This window comes from Camellia sinensis, chromosome 9, assembly GCF_055761805.1.
Source record: "Camellia sinensis isolate YWXY chromosome 9, ASM5576180v1, whole genome shotgun sequence".
NCBI lineage: Eukaryota > Viridiplantae > Streptophyta > Magnoliopsida > Ericales > Theaceae > Camellia > Camellia sinensis.
In genome coordinates, this window is record NC_138969.1 from 55,329,697 (window position 1) to 55,346,327 (window position 16,631).

A 16,631-nucleotide genomic window follows, 5' to 3' on the forward strand; every position below is an offset into this window, starting at 1 on the left:
GAGAGCAAATATTAGCTCTATGTTTTTTGATGTATATTGCAACCAAATGGAACCTCCATTATATAGGAGATGTTTTACAAGACAAAATGATGAACAAAGGAAATATACAAATGAAAGGCCACCGAAAGATAGCTGAAAGCAAAAGGAAAAGAAGGCGTCTATCTGTGCTAGGCTAGCAACAACTATCTATACAGATATTTAATATAATCTATTAAATATACTATCTACTATTAGCAGCTGTAGATCTATACAGATTAATATAGTATTAACTTATAACATATTATAGGTATAGTATTAACAGCAGCTAACATCTTTTACTAAGAAAAGCATTTCAATTTATTAATTTTTCATTTTAAAGTAGGTGCACCTTGAGGTTGAAAGCACTCAATGGAAGATCAAGCTTTATATATAACTATATTGTAGATGGGTGGTCATTCTCTTCTCTTAAGTAGGTAATTTTTAAGATTTTTGGTTTATACATTTAGATTAATGAATTTTATAGCTTGTTTGGCTCGAGGCTTGGGTAGCCTCTGTTTTTTGTGTGCTTATTTATAGCTTGCCTGTTATTGAATTGGAACCTCACTAATTTTCTGTTGTTGTTTTAGATTATGCACAGGATTGGTCTTGCCATGGCTGCCAACATAGTTTGGATGTGTGGCTTTGACAATGATGCAATTTAAATCTAAAATTTTATCTTATATATCTTTTTCTCATCAATAAATTCTCTTTTACTGATAAAATAAATAAATAAATAAAAATAAATAAATAATAGAAAAAAAATATGCTGACTATCTAATTTTTATTCTTCTTTCACATGTGCCACTACCCAAAAATTATTTTGTAATAAAAGTGCATAAAACATAATAATCACATTATCTCAATTATTTTGATTCAACACACATCTTTGTGAATTTCTTACCTTTATTTTGCCTTTAGCCCAAAATTATTTCTAAAGTAGAGGCAAATTTTGCCTTTGAATTAATTTGTACTTTCATTTTTCAGGTCAGAAATTGCTTAGAGAGATGTAAAATATAGTCAAAGAATTCAAGGATTTTGTTTTTCAAGTTTTTTCATTTTTTTAATATATGTAATCATAGTTAATTTTTTTTTTTTTTCCAAAGTAGAGGCAAATTTTGCATTTGAATTAATTTGTACTTTCATTTTTCAGGTCAGAAAGTGCTTAGAGAGATGCAAAATATAGTCAAAGAATTTAAGGACTTTGTGCTTCAAGTTTTTTCATTTTTTTAATATATGTAATCATAGTTAAATTTTTTTTATTAATTCTTTTGTATATACTTTTGAACATTTGACTTTCATGTATGGAATATATGACGTTATTCCATTCAATATGTGGTTGTGATTCAAAGGATAGTGTATAGTGTATATTACATGCTTCAAATGCGCACAAAAATAATATTAATTATTATTCAAATTTGTTGAACCCCTTTTTTTATCACACGCATTAACTGTGATAAGAAATGCATGTAACGTGTGATCTTATCTTATTATTAATCACATGTTTATTAGATACCAATCACACTTAAATTATGTTATCTAAATGTTTATTATCAGACATAAAAAGTGTGATCTAAATGTTTATTATCACACGTAAAAAGTGTGATCTAAATATTTATTATCACACGCATAACGTGTGATGGAATAATTTTTTAATGACACTCAAAACGTGTAATTAAAAATGATCATTTTTAATTATATTCTCAAAGATCACATTTTGACAAAACTTAAAACGTGTCATTAAATAACATATATAATACATAAAAAATGTGATCTATTTATAATTTTGTAATAGTGAATTCATCTTGAAGGCAACTTTGATGGCACTTGAAGTATTGTTGGCTGAAATGAAGATCGTCAACCAATAAGAACCAATAAGAAGAGGATACAAATGTCATGCTGTGTGACATTGTCGAAATGAGGAGGAGAATGGATTAAAAAAAAAAAAAAAAAAAAAAAAAAAAGCCTAAATGCATGGATTGCGGTGGCCTATGAGACAACCCAGGTTGAGAAACAACAATGCTACATACCACTAAATTTCTACCACTAACACCACCACTAATGATGTGGCAAATAAAAAAAAAAAACAAAAAAAAACAAAAACTAAGACACAAAACACATGTGACAGTGGGTCACTCACTGCCACATCCCTAGTGCAACTACTAATTAGTGGTCTCCATCATTTTTCGGTTGAGAAATTTGTGCGACCAACAATAACGGTTTTACACGGACTTGGAGGCCTTAAAACAATAATACAAAACACTATAAAAAATAAAAAATAAAAAAATACAAACACAATAATACAAAACACTAACGATTGGGTTGGTGGGATTTTCACCACACCACACTACTCTCTACCATAATACTCTTTATCTCATTTATATGTTATTCAAACTGAGGGATCTTTTCTTTATATAGTCTTTTACCTCCTTAATAAATAACTAAGATCAACTTGGTTTAAGGGCTATATTAGCCATGTAAAATATTCTATGATCTTTTTTTACTTTCACCATATTCTAGAATTATCTAAACTATTCTACTACATTGTGGAATTTTTTTATTTATTAATATTTTTCTATAATACTCTACAACATTTTAGACTCGTTTAGCTTCTACAATATTCTATTAAGTTCCAGATTGCTTTAGGATGTTCACGAAGCTTCTAAATTTCTCCAAATATTTTACAATCTCCTAAATAGAATGATGTGAAAGCCAAAAGTTTGTGTTGAATCCCAACAAATTCTACTCAGAAAGTGAGTCGATTTAGGATTCTGAATTCTTGAGTCGATTGAGCTGTAAGCAATTATAATGGTTGAACCGATTATTGCATTGGAGTTCGGCCCTTTCAAAAAATAACCCCACAGGATTAGAACCCGATTGTTTAATTTAAGGAAAGGGTTTCTCTCCAATCCATTTTATAGACTAGACTATGTTGTTGGGACTGTGGGGCCCATCATGGGTCATATTTCGATAATCCGAACTGTTCAATATATAGTGTTCGTCAAGTACTTCGTCCTTGTAAAAATTTATGTTGATTAGATCATATTTTGTCAATGGTAAATATGATTTTAAAAATAAATTGTTAACAAAAATGTATTATAATCAAGGGGCTATCGATATTTGATCAGCGTGATTTTTTTCAAGAGTAAAGTAATTAATGAACTTTACATATTGAATAATTTAAATTATCAAAATGGACTCATGATGAACGTCGCAGATCCAACAGACGGGAGAGAAGCCCTTCTCTTGATTTAAACCATACCCTTAAACCCTCCTCCTAGGGTTTATGTGGGTCCATGAGAATACAACGTTCATATGTGCTCTATGTGTGGGCTTTGGTCAAATAGTCGGCACAGCCCAATCCAGCCCATAAACCGACCGCACTAAGGCTAGTCTGTTCTAATGGATTCGCTTCTGAGACTATTCTCATTTTGACACACATCATATGTTATATTATCTTAATATACCTCTCACACTGTTTTACGGTTGAAATTTCTCAATTCAATTTACAAGGATGTAACATAAAATTTGTTATAAATTCAATCATAAAGAGTTGTAACTCTCTTATCACATCACTTTAAGTGAATTTGTGAGGAAATTCTATGGTGGTGTGCACCATAACATGTTATGTATTTTTATGGTGTTTTTTTAAATGAATTTTTGTAGTAAATGTTACATAATATTTTGGTAAATTTATAACAATTTGTCGTACAAAAATGAAGTTACGCATTTTTGTGCTAATGTTATGCATTTTTTTATTTAAATATTTTCTAACCACAAAATGTGTAACATTACTACAAAAATACATAACATTACCAAAAAAATTATGTAATTTTATTTTTGAACAGATAATATTATTACCACAAAAATACGTAACTTTATCCAAAAAAATGTGTAATTTTATTTTTAAACATGTAACATTATTACCACAAAAATATGTAACATTATCCAAAAAAATGTGTAATTTTATTTTTGAACATATAATATTATCACAAAAATACGTAATATTATAAAAAAAATGTGTAATTTTATTTTTGAACTACAAATTTGTCGTAACTCTACTAGATAAATTTATAAAAGTTGTCACAAAAATACACAATATATATCACAAAAAATACATAACAAAGGTGCGCATGTTACATTTGGTCATACAAATCATTGCATTATATTTTTTACCATTTAACTGAAAGTTTTGGCCGAATTTTTTGAATTGTATGAATTAGTTTGATTTATGGTTCATCGAATCAATCTAGTTCACGAACATTGTTATTATAAATAGAGGGATTACTGAATAGTGAAAACGAGTGGGTTAGTGAGAGAATTAGAGGCTAGAATAGGATTTAATAACAAAAAAAAAAAAAAAAATAGTAAATAGTATATAATGTATAGTATATAGTATATAATAAATTGCACACACTCATATCCTTCTAGCATTAAAATAAATAAGTAAAACAACATGTAGATCAAGAAAAATAAAAAAAAAAACAAAAAAAGACCTTAAAGGGAAAACAAAATAACCTAACAAGCTAGGCCTTCTTGTGATAAGTGCACTGCTAAAAGATAAATAAAGGCCGTAGCCAAAAAGCAAAGAATTCCATAAGCTCGAGAGCTGGCAGGGAGATATTAAATAAAGTAGAAGAGGTAAGGAGTAATTTTCGTTTTTTTATTGGCCTTCAATGGATATTTTTTTTTTATAAAAAAAAAAAAATTATTCCCAAGTAATTTATTTTTTACGTGGACAAAATTATTTCAACTTGGACAAAATTCATCCTACCTCTTATAGTTTAAGCTTCGAGCACTTTACTCCTTATATTTTAAATATAAGCAAGAACTCTCGCGTGATTTTAGATTGAAGTGCAATTATTACTTTTTTTTTTGTCTAAATTAATGGAATCTAATCCTATACGCGAGCATTTTAAGAGTCGGTTAGAAAAAAAAATAAAAAAATAGTAGTGCCATATGCACCAATTAGTGTGCACATTAGCATACCAACTACTATTATGATATTATGAGGGTATTTGGGAAGTGGGTTTTTATGTAAGTTTTTTTAGTTGTAGGATATTATTGGATAAAAAATTTTTAGTGTTTGGGAAGATAGTTGAGTTTTTTTGTGGTTGGATGTGATGTTTGTGAGAGAAAAAGTGAAATGATTATGAGGTTGGATGTGATATTTTGTTTGTATTTATTTTTTTTGGTTTTGCAATACTTTTGTCTTTTAGTGAAAAAAATGAGAAAAAAATTTGGAAACCAACTTCCCAAACACCACCTATTATTGACCACATTTATTATACAAGTTAAAATACTCAAAAGCATACAAATGATACCACATCATCTGTTAGTACACTAGTATGTATATTAATTGGTACATATAGCATTATTAAAAAAAAAAAAGAGTAAAAGTCAATTCAAATAAGAAAAGACAATCTTACCCTTACTTCCTGTTCTTCATCTAGGAAAATTATGTCCTAACCCGAATACTAAATAAGAAAAAAATTACTCTCACGTGATTTTAGATTGAAGTTGTCACGACCCAACCTCAGGAGTTTAGGGCTGCAATCGCAACTTACTAATTCTAATCATAGCAAATTAGATGGCGTAGGTTGAGGCAACTGGAAATAAAAAAATAATTAAACAGAATATTTACTGCATTCTACTATTTTAATAAAACAAGGTACATCTATAAGATTTTTATTATTTTATTATTCAGTGACTGACTATTAGTAAAAAAAAAAAAAAAAAAAAAAAACAAAATAACGGATCAGCATCACATTCTTGTGTAGGTTCCACTACACAAGGTTACGGGTCTTCCTTACATCTCATCATCTGAAAAGAAAACATCTATAAGAGCATCTCCAACGGTTAACCAATTTTTTCATCAAATTTGAGTAAAAAAAAAGCCAATTTTCTCAATTTGATATGGCTTCCTCCAATGGTGAGCATCAAAAGGGAGAGGGTCGACCGGTCGGTCGACCAGTAAGGCCATTATTTTTTATTTTTTATTTTTTTTTGTTTCCCTCCCTTTCTATTCCCAATTCTTTTCCTATTTCTTTTTCCCTCCATTACATATATTTCGTTTTGGTTTACCTCCAACAATGATTTGCTTCTAAAATCTCATATAAACACATTATACATATGCCAGACAACTCCAGACAACTGATACGATCATAGCTGAAACAAAACAGAGCATAATGAATACTTTCAAATCCATGATGTTGACTTCATTTTCATCCTCTTCTTCTTCCTCCTCCTCTGATGATGAGTCTGATGATGAATATATGGTCACACTTTTAGGGGCTTATGAGAAGAATAATGCTAGTATGCTTCAGATTCTTAAGTCAAGTGATAGCTCAAAGAAAATAGGTAGTTCTGTTGTAGGCCATAAGTATATATGCAGAGATAGAAGGCAGGGTCATGAGAGATTGTTTGTAGATTATTTTGCTTCAAATCCAGTGTATTCACCTACAATATTTCAGAGACGTTTTCGAATGCGTCGTCCTTTGTATCTGCGAATTTTGAATGCAATCCAAGCACACAATTCATATTTTGTTCAAAAACAAGATGCAGCTCATGTAGTTGGATTATCTCCCCTACAAAAAATGACTTCAGGGATGAGCATATTGTCATATGGTGTCGTAGTAGATCCAGTTGATGATTATATACATATCGGGGAAAGCACTGCAATTCAAAGTTTGCAACAATTTTGTAATTCAGTGATTGAAATCTTTGGACCAGAATATCTGAGATCTCCAACACCAACTGATATTGTTAGATTACTTGTTATTGGGGAGGTTCGGGGGTTTCCGGGTATGTTGGGAAGTTTAGATTGCATGCATTGGGAGTGGAAAAATTGTTCAAAGGTATGGCAAGGTCAATACGTAGGCCATCAAAAAAAGCCAACCATTATTCTTGAAGCAGTAGCATCTTATGACTTATGGATTTGGCATGCATTTTTTGGAATGCCTGGCTCACACAATGACTTGAATGTGTTGGACCGATCGCCTTTGTTTTCTGATCTTGCTCAAGGTAAAGCTCCCCCTGTCCATTACACTATTAATGGACATAGTTACGATATAGGTTATTACCTTACTGATGGTATATACCCTCTATGGGCAACACTGGTTCAAACAATTTCTTCTCCCAAAGGAGCAAAGAAACAACATTTTGTAATGATGCAAGAGTCTGCCAGGAAAGATGTAGAGTGGGCATTCGGAGTGCTTCAATCTCGATTCGCAATTATAGGTGGTGCTGTACGTTTTTCGGATCCGAAAATGCTTGCCAATATAATGAAGAGTTGCATTATATTACATAATATGATTGTCGAAGATGAGAGGGAGAAGCACCTTGATTTTGATTATGAACTTTCATCAACCAACGTACCAGTGCAACTTTCCTGTACTCCTACCAATGACTTCCAATCATTTTTGTCTCGTCATTTAGGTATTAGAGATAAGAATGCATATCATGCCCTCCGTAATGATTTAATAGAATATATGTGGCATCTTCATGGTGAAAACTAAATTCACCACATCAATACATGTAATTTTGTTTATAGTTTTGGAATAGAAGGTTGTCTTGTTTGTAATCTTCATTACGATGCACTATATTGACCAAGTAGTTTAGAAGTTATGTGATGATGTGCTGTTGTGATGATCCAATCTTTAATATTCAGAATTGTTCTGTGTTCGATTCATGAGAATTATAAATGATAATAATCATGTCTTAATCAGTTATAAATGATAATACCACATAAATTTAATAATCATGTCTTAAATTTTGTGTTCAATTCAGTGTTGATGTGCCACAAATGATAATACCACATAAATTTATTCACATTTAATAATCATGTCTTAAATGATAATTTAATAATCATGTCTTAAATTTATTCAATTCAGTATTTTGTGTTCAATTCAGTAATGATGATACCACAAATGATAATACCACATAAATTTAATAATCAAGTCTTAATCAGTTACAAATGATAATACCACATAAATTTATTCACAATTCATATTTATTGATGTGCCATATGATTTTATTCAGTATACGAATTTATTGATGTGGCATACAAATTTATTCAGTACATATGTTCAGTACATATATGTATTGGTGTCCAATTTATTTGTCTATATATTTATTGATGTTGGTTGGCTTATTACTAATATGTTGCCATTCATTTATTGATGTTGGTTGGCGTGGATGTTGCCATTCATTTATTGCCTCAGTTGAAATGCATTCAACCTACAGAGGTGGCATACTACTTAATAATGTTGCCATTCATTTATTCAGTGGATAAATGCATTCAAGCTACATTCATGGCATACAGAGGTGGCATACAAATTCAACAGATTTCAAATGAGTCAATGCCTTATTTTACACACACCACCATTCATTCAATTCATTCAACCAATTTAGTTGAATATTAATTCCCTTCACCACCTACCTCAATAATTCACCCTCTATATCAACTCAAGATTGTATACAAACCTGGCATCACCAAATTCACTCTATTCACTGAAGAGCTCTATCCATAGATTGCCTCTATAAGAACATATTCATTGTATTCCCTCCACCACCACCTTCAAATTCGGCTTAACCAATTTCTATTCTCAAACTCTGCATATTCACTATATTGTAAGTGTCAATCCACAGAATCAGCAAGGCAAACCATCTGAATCAACAAAGCCAACATCAGCAGGAACAACAAGGTAGCATCAAAACAGAGGTAGGCTTTATTGCACGGGTCAACCGGTTGGTCAACCGGCCCTGCAATTTTTTTTTTTTTTTTGCCTTTCAGTGTGCACTTCCTTCCATATCTTCGGCCTTTCTTTCAGTGAGCATAATACCACAAATTTTTTGTTCAACTTTAACCTTCTCGAGAGCATAAGATTCATGTTTTAATCAAACTACATTCATGTTTAATATTGGAAATTAACTTCTGTCATACAGAACACATTCACTAGCATATTAACTTCCATTGAATTTTTACTTCATGTTCTTTTTCTATTTCAGTGTGCACTTATGAACAACAAACACTAACACTGCATATTAACTTCACGTTTTCATTTAGCTCAAAGAAAATGCAGTGTTTATTAAAATGCAGCATAACACCACAAACACTACATATTAAAATTCAACATAACACCAGAACAACAACAAGCCAACTTTAATTCAGCTTTCATATGTAACACATTTTGATTAAAATTCAACAGATATTGACATCATGTCTAGAACTAAAAGAGCCAGACCACAAGTTAGTGAAAGTTCCAACCCTCCACGACGCCAACAACAACAGCCTCAAAATTAGTCATATCCTACTGATGATTTTCTTAGTGAAAGTCATGAACAAGCCTTTCCAAACTTCTACAGCCGACCTATTGTAACAGGGAGGAGGGTAAATCTGCCACCTCAATATGATGCACTATTAGTTAGTAATTAATTTACCCCAAAAGGTATATCCACAGCTGGTATCTCTATTTTATGTTCACCTAAGAGGTACTCAGGAAGAAAATGGAAATTTTACTCTTTTGTCATATATGAAAGGAAAGGGTATACAGTTTGATATTCCTATTTTGGCAAGCATTATTGGAGTTGAGGTAGGTGATGAAAATATCCACTTTCAGAGTGAGGCTGAGTTAGTTAATATTGTTGGTAATGCTAGTGATGTATATACTACTATTTGTGAGAACAAATTTACTGGGACTAGTCTACAAGCATGACATTTAAAACCTTATCTTCGTACTCTCCACCGGTGGATTGTAGAAAATGTCACTCCGAAAAAAGGACATCATTATGCGGTCCCATATTTTAATGCCTATTTGTTATACTATTTTGAAGTTGGCCATAATTTAGATTTGTGTTACATAATAATGAAAGAAATGATGTATGCAAATCAAGCTCAATTCATGGGTCGGTCACTACTGTTTGGGGCCCTCTTGACAAAAATTTTCAAACATTTTCGGGTTCACCTTGTAGATGAAATGGAGATCAAAATCTATTCACCCATTAATCAGTATACAGTGACCCGTGCTGGTGAAGCCTCTAATTTAATGGGAAGTGTTAATGCTCCAGAAGATTCAGAAGATGAAGTCCCACCAGATGATGCTCCAGAAGATCCTTCTGCCAATGTGATGCCATCAACTGAACAACCTCAATATTGGACTGAGTTTTTGGCCATGGAAGAACAACGTTATAATCAGCGCGTTCAATGGGAACATCAAATGGCTAATCAGGTCAATTCGTTGGATACTCAGTTTGATACATTTGCCACTGCGCAGAACTCATTAATTCAACAATTTGGTGAGTTCCGTTTGGACATTGAAAGACGTCATGAAGTGGAAAACAATCGCATAGATAGGATTGAGCATCGTGTAAATGACATATACCATCACTACTTCCCTCCTGCACCACCACCAGATAATGACTGTTGATGTGTTTCACATTATGTATTTGCATTGTTTTGTATTTTGTTATTTTAACAATCTTTTGTTGGGTCAATTTCTTTTATAAATGTAGTGGTTTTGTCTTGTATAATATAGTAGTTTCGTATATCATATTATCTGATATAAAATCCTCTGTTAGTTTTTCACTTACATTGCCTTGGTAATACATGTGCACCATCTTTTGGAGCTTCAGTGATGCAATGTTAGTTGAATTTTATTAATGTTTTTGATTACTTCATATTTTATGAAATTTTTTGAAAGGTCTAATGGTAACCAAAGAAAAGAAGAAAGGATTTATTATGTATTATGTATGAAGTTGTTTTCAGTTATAACTTGATTGGAATTGTATCATTTGGCTTCATTTTGTCACAATGATGAGGAGATATTGACAACAAACAAGAGCATAGAGGATGCATTTGTATGGTTCTTTGATTATATTCTGCTCAACCCAGCTCAGATATGCTTTGCAAAATTCCTATCAACGACATGAAAATAGTCTTCAGATATATCATTGCTGTCTTGTTTCATCAATCACTATTGTTTCTATTCTGTCATAAAATCCGTTTCCGAGGAATGATTTCTAACATAAGAAAGGTAATGGCCATTACTGGCAACAATTACTTCAAAATTTGTCTGGCATTTTGGAAATGCTGTAGTCTTACAGGTTCTTTTATGCCTTGCTCTTGCTGTTTAATATGCATTGTTTAGTTAAAAAAGGAATGAATAGGAAATATATCAGAAACATCATGGAATCTATGTAATTAATCATACATCACAACAATTACTTCAAATTTTATGACATCGTTTACGTGGTGTTTTCAATAAATAAAAAATTATAACATACATTAATAAATTTATTTGTATCTATTAATTATCTAACAAATATAAATCATTATATTCCATTTAATAAAATTGTGATTACATGATTACTTATCACATTAATAATTCCAATACAACTAACCAATACAAGTTAGATGTAATATTTTTAAATAATAAAACCAATAGATGAAACCCAGTAATACAGAACCTTTCAAGGCAATCTATTAGTTGTTCGAAATAAAATCTATCATTGAAGATCTTCGTAGTACACCCTTTGCATAGGATTTAAAATTGTCATGTCCATTGACATTATTTTATGATCTTCATTTTGTTGTTCTCTTTCATTCATCATAGATAGGAGTTTTAGTTGTTCCTCTCTATCTTCGACCCTTCTTCAACGCTCTGCAGCCTTCTGCTCACAGTCTATCACCTTTTGTTCATCTCGCTCAATAGTTTTAGCGGAGATAGTTGATAACACTTCAACAATTTTGGATTGGTTGGCAGCCATTTCATCAAATCTACTATCGTGCGTTGTTTGATTCTTCAACTTCTCTTTCGTTGCCTTAGTACCAATTGGTCGTGTTGATGTATTAGATGGTTGTTCGTGCAGCGCATTATTCTGGTTGGATTGAAATGCCTCATATTCAGTTGGTGGATTCGAACATGGATAAGCATGTTGCGTGCTTCTTTTGGGTTGTGTTCGAAATTCATCCCACTTACAACTTCGGTGCAAAATATCCCAACATGTATCAAATGTGAAGTGTTTTTTCTGTATTGCATGATACATCCGCTTCGCTTCAGCGACCTACAAAAAAAAATTACAAAAATTTCACTAACAAGTATACATTTAGAAAAGAAATTTGATATTTAATAACACAAATAAATTTTACCATGTCTGCCTCAATTGTTCCGCTTTGTTGCCTCAGTTGAATTTGTTCAAGAAAATCACAGAATTTATTAATTGCCTTTTGCATGCCAGACCAACGGTGAGACAAAGAAATATGGTTTCGATTTGATTCACCGCTCAATTGTGAACTAAAATAAACAAGTACTCGTTCCCAAAATATAGCCATAGTCTGACTATTACCAGTAATGGGATCTTGAGAGACTACTAACCAAGATCTACATAAAGTTTCATCTTCTATAATTGTGAACGCTTTATCACGAGAAACACGAGAAGTTTCTGAAATAAAATGATTATCAGTGTTCTTCGTGTTCTTCTCTCGTGAAGTTTCCGACATAAAACTAATATTAGTGTTGTGCTCCAACATTTGTGATTCCTCAAACATTTCAAAATCTTCCATAGTTTGAAACAAATTCAGTAGATACAATATCTAACTTACTGAAAAATATTAGAATGATATATACTTAACCTCAGAATTAGGTAATATAATCAGATAATATAAATTAAAGTGCACTGAGAAAAAAAATTATAATGACACAGAACAAACAAAATTCACAGCATATAATGTAATGCTATTCTGAAAGTGAAATACTCTATCAACCCAATTGAAATTCACAACTTGATATTACGAAATAGATATATTTTATAGAGCACATCAGCAACGGTAAATTTTCAAAATACTTTGTCCATCCAACGGTAAATTATTGGAACGACTAGTTCTGAAATACGAATATGAGGTGTAACATTTTCAATTATATTTTCATGGGAATTTAAATTTATATCACCCTTCAAATTATTCATAGTCCACAAAATAACCTATCTCAAAATAAACCAGTTCAAACTAGTTCGCACCTGTTAAACAAAACAAAGGCAGAATTGATGAACCAGTCGACCAGTTGGTCAACCGGCCGGTCAACTGGCTGGTTGACTGGTTGGTCTCCTCCAACGGTCACGCATAGTAAAGTAGTGAAATCTGTCCCTTGTTCTCACTTTGATGAATTTTTTGTTCAATTTTCATTTTGATACCAATTTGCTGAAACCAGTGAAGCTTCAAAAGGTAACTTTTTCACCAAATTTCAAATCTGATGCCAAATTTGATGAACCGTTGGAGATGGCCTAAGCACACAGCAGAATGAGAAATGTTATGCCAAGAGTATAGGGAATACAAAAATAACCATATATAGTTAATTAAGATAAAGCATTTACATAACTTAATTTGAATAAGCAAATTATTTAAGTGGCAGAAAATGAAATACAGAAATTATAACCATAACTATAGTACAGAGCAGAACAGAACAGAAGTCACTAGAGTGATAGTCAGAACAGAGGTTAATGGATCCATGACAAACAGAAGGCCACAAGGTGGCCAATCAGAAGTCAATGGTTTATTTAAGTCCCTCAAGGCATTAGACTCCCGTGGTGGTACTTACAGAAAATAATTATTTATAAAATCATTGTCAAATAATTTCTAAAATTTAAACAAACATATCCATGGGTTTCATTTTAAGCAAATAGAGTTTAGAAAAAAATCAATGTAATTGAAATATCAATATAATTTATAAAATATAATTTGCGTAAAAACAATTATAGTAACTCAAAATATACGTAAAATATATTATGGTAACTCAAGATATAATATAACTCACTGTAATATTGATTCCTACTATTTCCCTCATATTTTTTGCCGTATTCTCTCTCTCTCTCTCTCTCCTTTTATTCCCTTACTATTTCCATAGCCCCATCCCCTCCTTATATACATGTTCCTAGGTGATGACTCACCCCATCATGATGAGCCAAGGTTGATGACTCACCTCCCCTAATTGCTTAGATGGCACAGATGGCCCAATTCCATCTCTCCAGCACATTTGTCAATCTTCTTACATTAATTGGTGATTAACTTAGCCCACAGGTAAATCTCTTTATCATATATTTGATAACCACAATGGCAAATTAATTTACATAGCACGTGTAGCTTATATATTTTATTATTTTCATTATTATTGTTCTTCTTCTTCTTCTTCTCCTTATTATTATTATTATTATTATTATTATTATTATTATTATTATTATTATTATTATTATTATTGTGCCTTAATTTTACATTGACCCTAGTTAATTGTACAATAAATTAAATTATACTTTATTGCATACCATCATAAAATTAATTATTTTATTTTACTATTAAAGATTATTATTATTATTATTCTTATGAATAATCATGGTTGGTTGTGGTATTAATTAAATATCTATGGTGTCACATTTCTTCCCTCCTAATATAAGTTTGTCCCCAAACTTGACATACCTTAATTTTTGAAAAGGTGTGGGTATTTGGCTCGCATTTGATTTTTCGTTTCCCATGTAGCTTCTTCGATATGATGATTTTGCCACAAGACTTTTACAAGGGGTATAGTCTTTTTTTTTGAGAACCTGATCACGGCGATCGAGAATCTGCACTGGTTGTTCTTCGTAAGAGAGATCTTCTTGCACTTCTATGTTCTCATAATTGACAACATGTTCTGGATCTCGGAGATACCACCGAAGTATTGAAACGTGAAATACATTGTGGACATTGGATAGTGCAAGTGGCAGTGCAAGTCGATATGCCACAGGACCAATCATTTCTAGTATCTTGAATGGCCCGATATAATGTGGGTTTAACTTTCCTCGCTTTCCAAATCGGATAACCCCTCTTGTTGGTGTAATCTTTAGGAACACATGATCTTTTATTTGAAATTCCAAGTCCTGTCTCCGTGTATTTGCATAGCTTTTTTGGCGGCTTTGGTCAGTGCAGATTCATTATTGGATGAGTTGAATTTTATCACTCGTTATCTGTACGATTTTAGGGCCTAATAACCTCCAGTCTCTGACTTTCGCCCAACACAGAGGTGATTGACACTTCTTCCATATAATGCTTTGTACGGTGCCATTCCAATGCTTGCTTGGTTGCTGTTGTTATAGGCGAATTCTACTAAAGGTAGATGCTCATCCCAATTACCTTTGAGGTCCAACATGCACACAAGTAACATATCATCCAAAGTCTGGATTGTTCTTTTTGATTGCTCATCAGTTTGTGGGTGATGAGCAGTGCTAAACTTTAGTGTGGTTCCTAAGGCTTCTTGCAATGCGTTCCAGAAGTGAGACACGAAGCAGAGGTCTCGGTCATACACGTTTGAAACTGGGGTACCATGCAACCGAATGATTTCCTTGATGTATAAAATGGAAAATTTATTAAGGGAGTATGTGATTTTGATTGGCAGAAAATGCGCCGATTTCATCAATCGGTCTATTATGACCTATATTGCATCATTCTTTGAGACTGACTATGGCAGTTTGACTTCGTGTCCATAGTGATGTGTTCCCATTTCCACTTAGGTATAGGGAGTGGTTGCAACAGTCCTGCAGGTCTTTGATGTTCTGCTTTAACACACTGACAATGCAGGCATTTGGCGCTGTTACTTGCTATGTACTTTTCATTCCTGTCCACCAGTAATGTTCCTTCAGATCACGATACATCTTCGTATTGCCAGGGTGGCCTGTAAACCTCGAGCTTCCGAAATTTTAGCATCCTATTGCTTATAGTGAAGTCAAGATCAGGTGTACTCTTTTGCTCCTCATACTTTTTCTTCAAAAGTTTATCTGCACATTGGTGTGCTCTAATTTCTTCAATCAAGGTCGGTTCCACGGTTATGTTGGCTAGCAATCCATTGATTTGGCGGGAAACGAGAGTACATGCCAAACTTCTGGTTGTCTTTCGGCTCAGTACATCTGCCACCACGTTAGCTTTGCCTGGATGGTGATGGATCTTTACATCATAGTCTTTCATAAATTCTAGCAACTGCTGTTACCTTATATTTAGTTCCTTCTGTGTAAACAGATATTTAAGACTCTTATGATCAGTGTAAATCTCACAGGTTGCCCTTATAGATAATGACGCTAGATCTTGAGGGCGAAGATCATCGCTATAGACTCGACTTTCTTCGCGCGCCCTCCTTTCGGAGAGGGCGCGAATAGGACTCCACAGTTTGGACTCCTGTCATGGTTCTAAATCTAATCTCACAAAGTGCAATGTAAGACTGATAAACACCAAAGAGTCCAAATCTGGCAATCGGTTTTAGAAAATCAATTTTGAATCAAAAAGTGCCAAACATGGACTGCTTTGCCAGATTACAGAGTTGCCACCTAAATATTTTATTTTGGAAAATTTAGGAAACCCTGACTCGTGCCAAAGGCCACGTGTCCGTCATCACCAAAGTTGCCTCCGCTCGGGAACTTGGGTACGAGAAGGGAAGGTCATAACATGAGCACCCCCTCTCGCTCGATCAAAGGTCGACATCTACTAAGCATGATATGTTGTTTTATAAACACACTAGCATATGCCCGTGCCTAAAGGCACGGTGTAAATAATATTAAGATTACTTCTAGGATTACATCTCTTTTTAAGACTAGTCCCTAGG

The 16,631-nt window shown here is 32.7% G+C and overlaps 2 protein-coding genes across 2 annotated transcripts; both read right to left on the minus strand.

Annotated features, from left to right (window-relative positions):
* Positions 1–11,667: 11,667 nt before the first annotated feature.
* On the minus strand, positions 11,668–12,577 carry LOC145799433 (uncharacterized). Its single transcript, XM_082889016.1, has 2 exons — positions 12,164–12,577; positions 11,668–12,078 (listed from the first exon to the last, which is right to left on the minus strand). Exons 1-2 carry the CDS (start codon positions 12,575–12,577, stop codon positions 11,668–11,670), a joined length of 825 nt encoding a protein of 274 aa, XP_082745142.1.
* A 103-nt stretch (positions 12,578–12,680) lies between these two features.
* LOC145799434 (uncharacterized) lies at positions 12,681–14,796 on the minus strand. Its single transcript, XM_082889018.1, has 2 exons — positions 14,480–14,796; positions 12,681–12,690 (listed from the first exon to the last, which is right to left on the minus strand). Exons 1-2 carry the CDS (start codon positions 14,794–14,796, stop codon positions 12,681–12,683), a joined length of 327 nt encoding a protein of 108 aa, XP_082745144.1.
* Between the last annotated feature and the right edge of the window lie 1,835 nt (positions 14,797–16,631).

Bases quoted from the DNA above. Each gene is read 5' to 3' on its own strand.
- LOC145799433 (XM_082889016.1), bottom strand. From the start codon at position 12,577: ATGGAAGATTTTGAAATGTTTGAGGAATCACAAATGTTGGAGCACAAC. The intron at 12,079-12,163 runs GTAAAATTTATT...TTTTTTTTGTAG, and splicing joins GAACAATTGAGGCAGACATG to GTCGCTGAAGCGAAGCGGAT.
- LOC145799434 (XM_082889018.1), bottom strand. From the start codon at position 14,796: ATGATTGGTCCTGTGGCATATCGACTTGCACTGCCACTTGCACTATCC.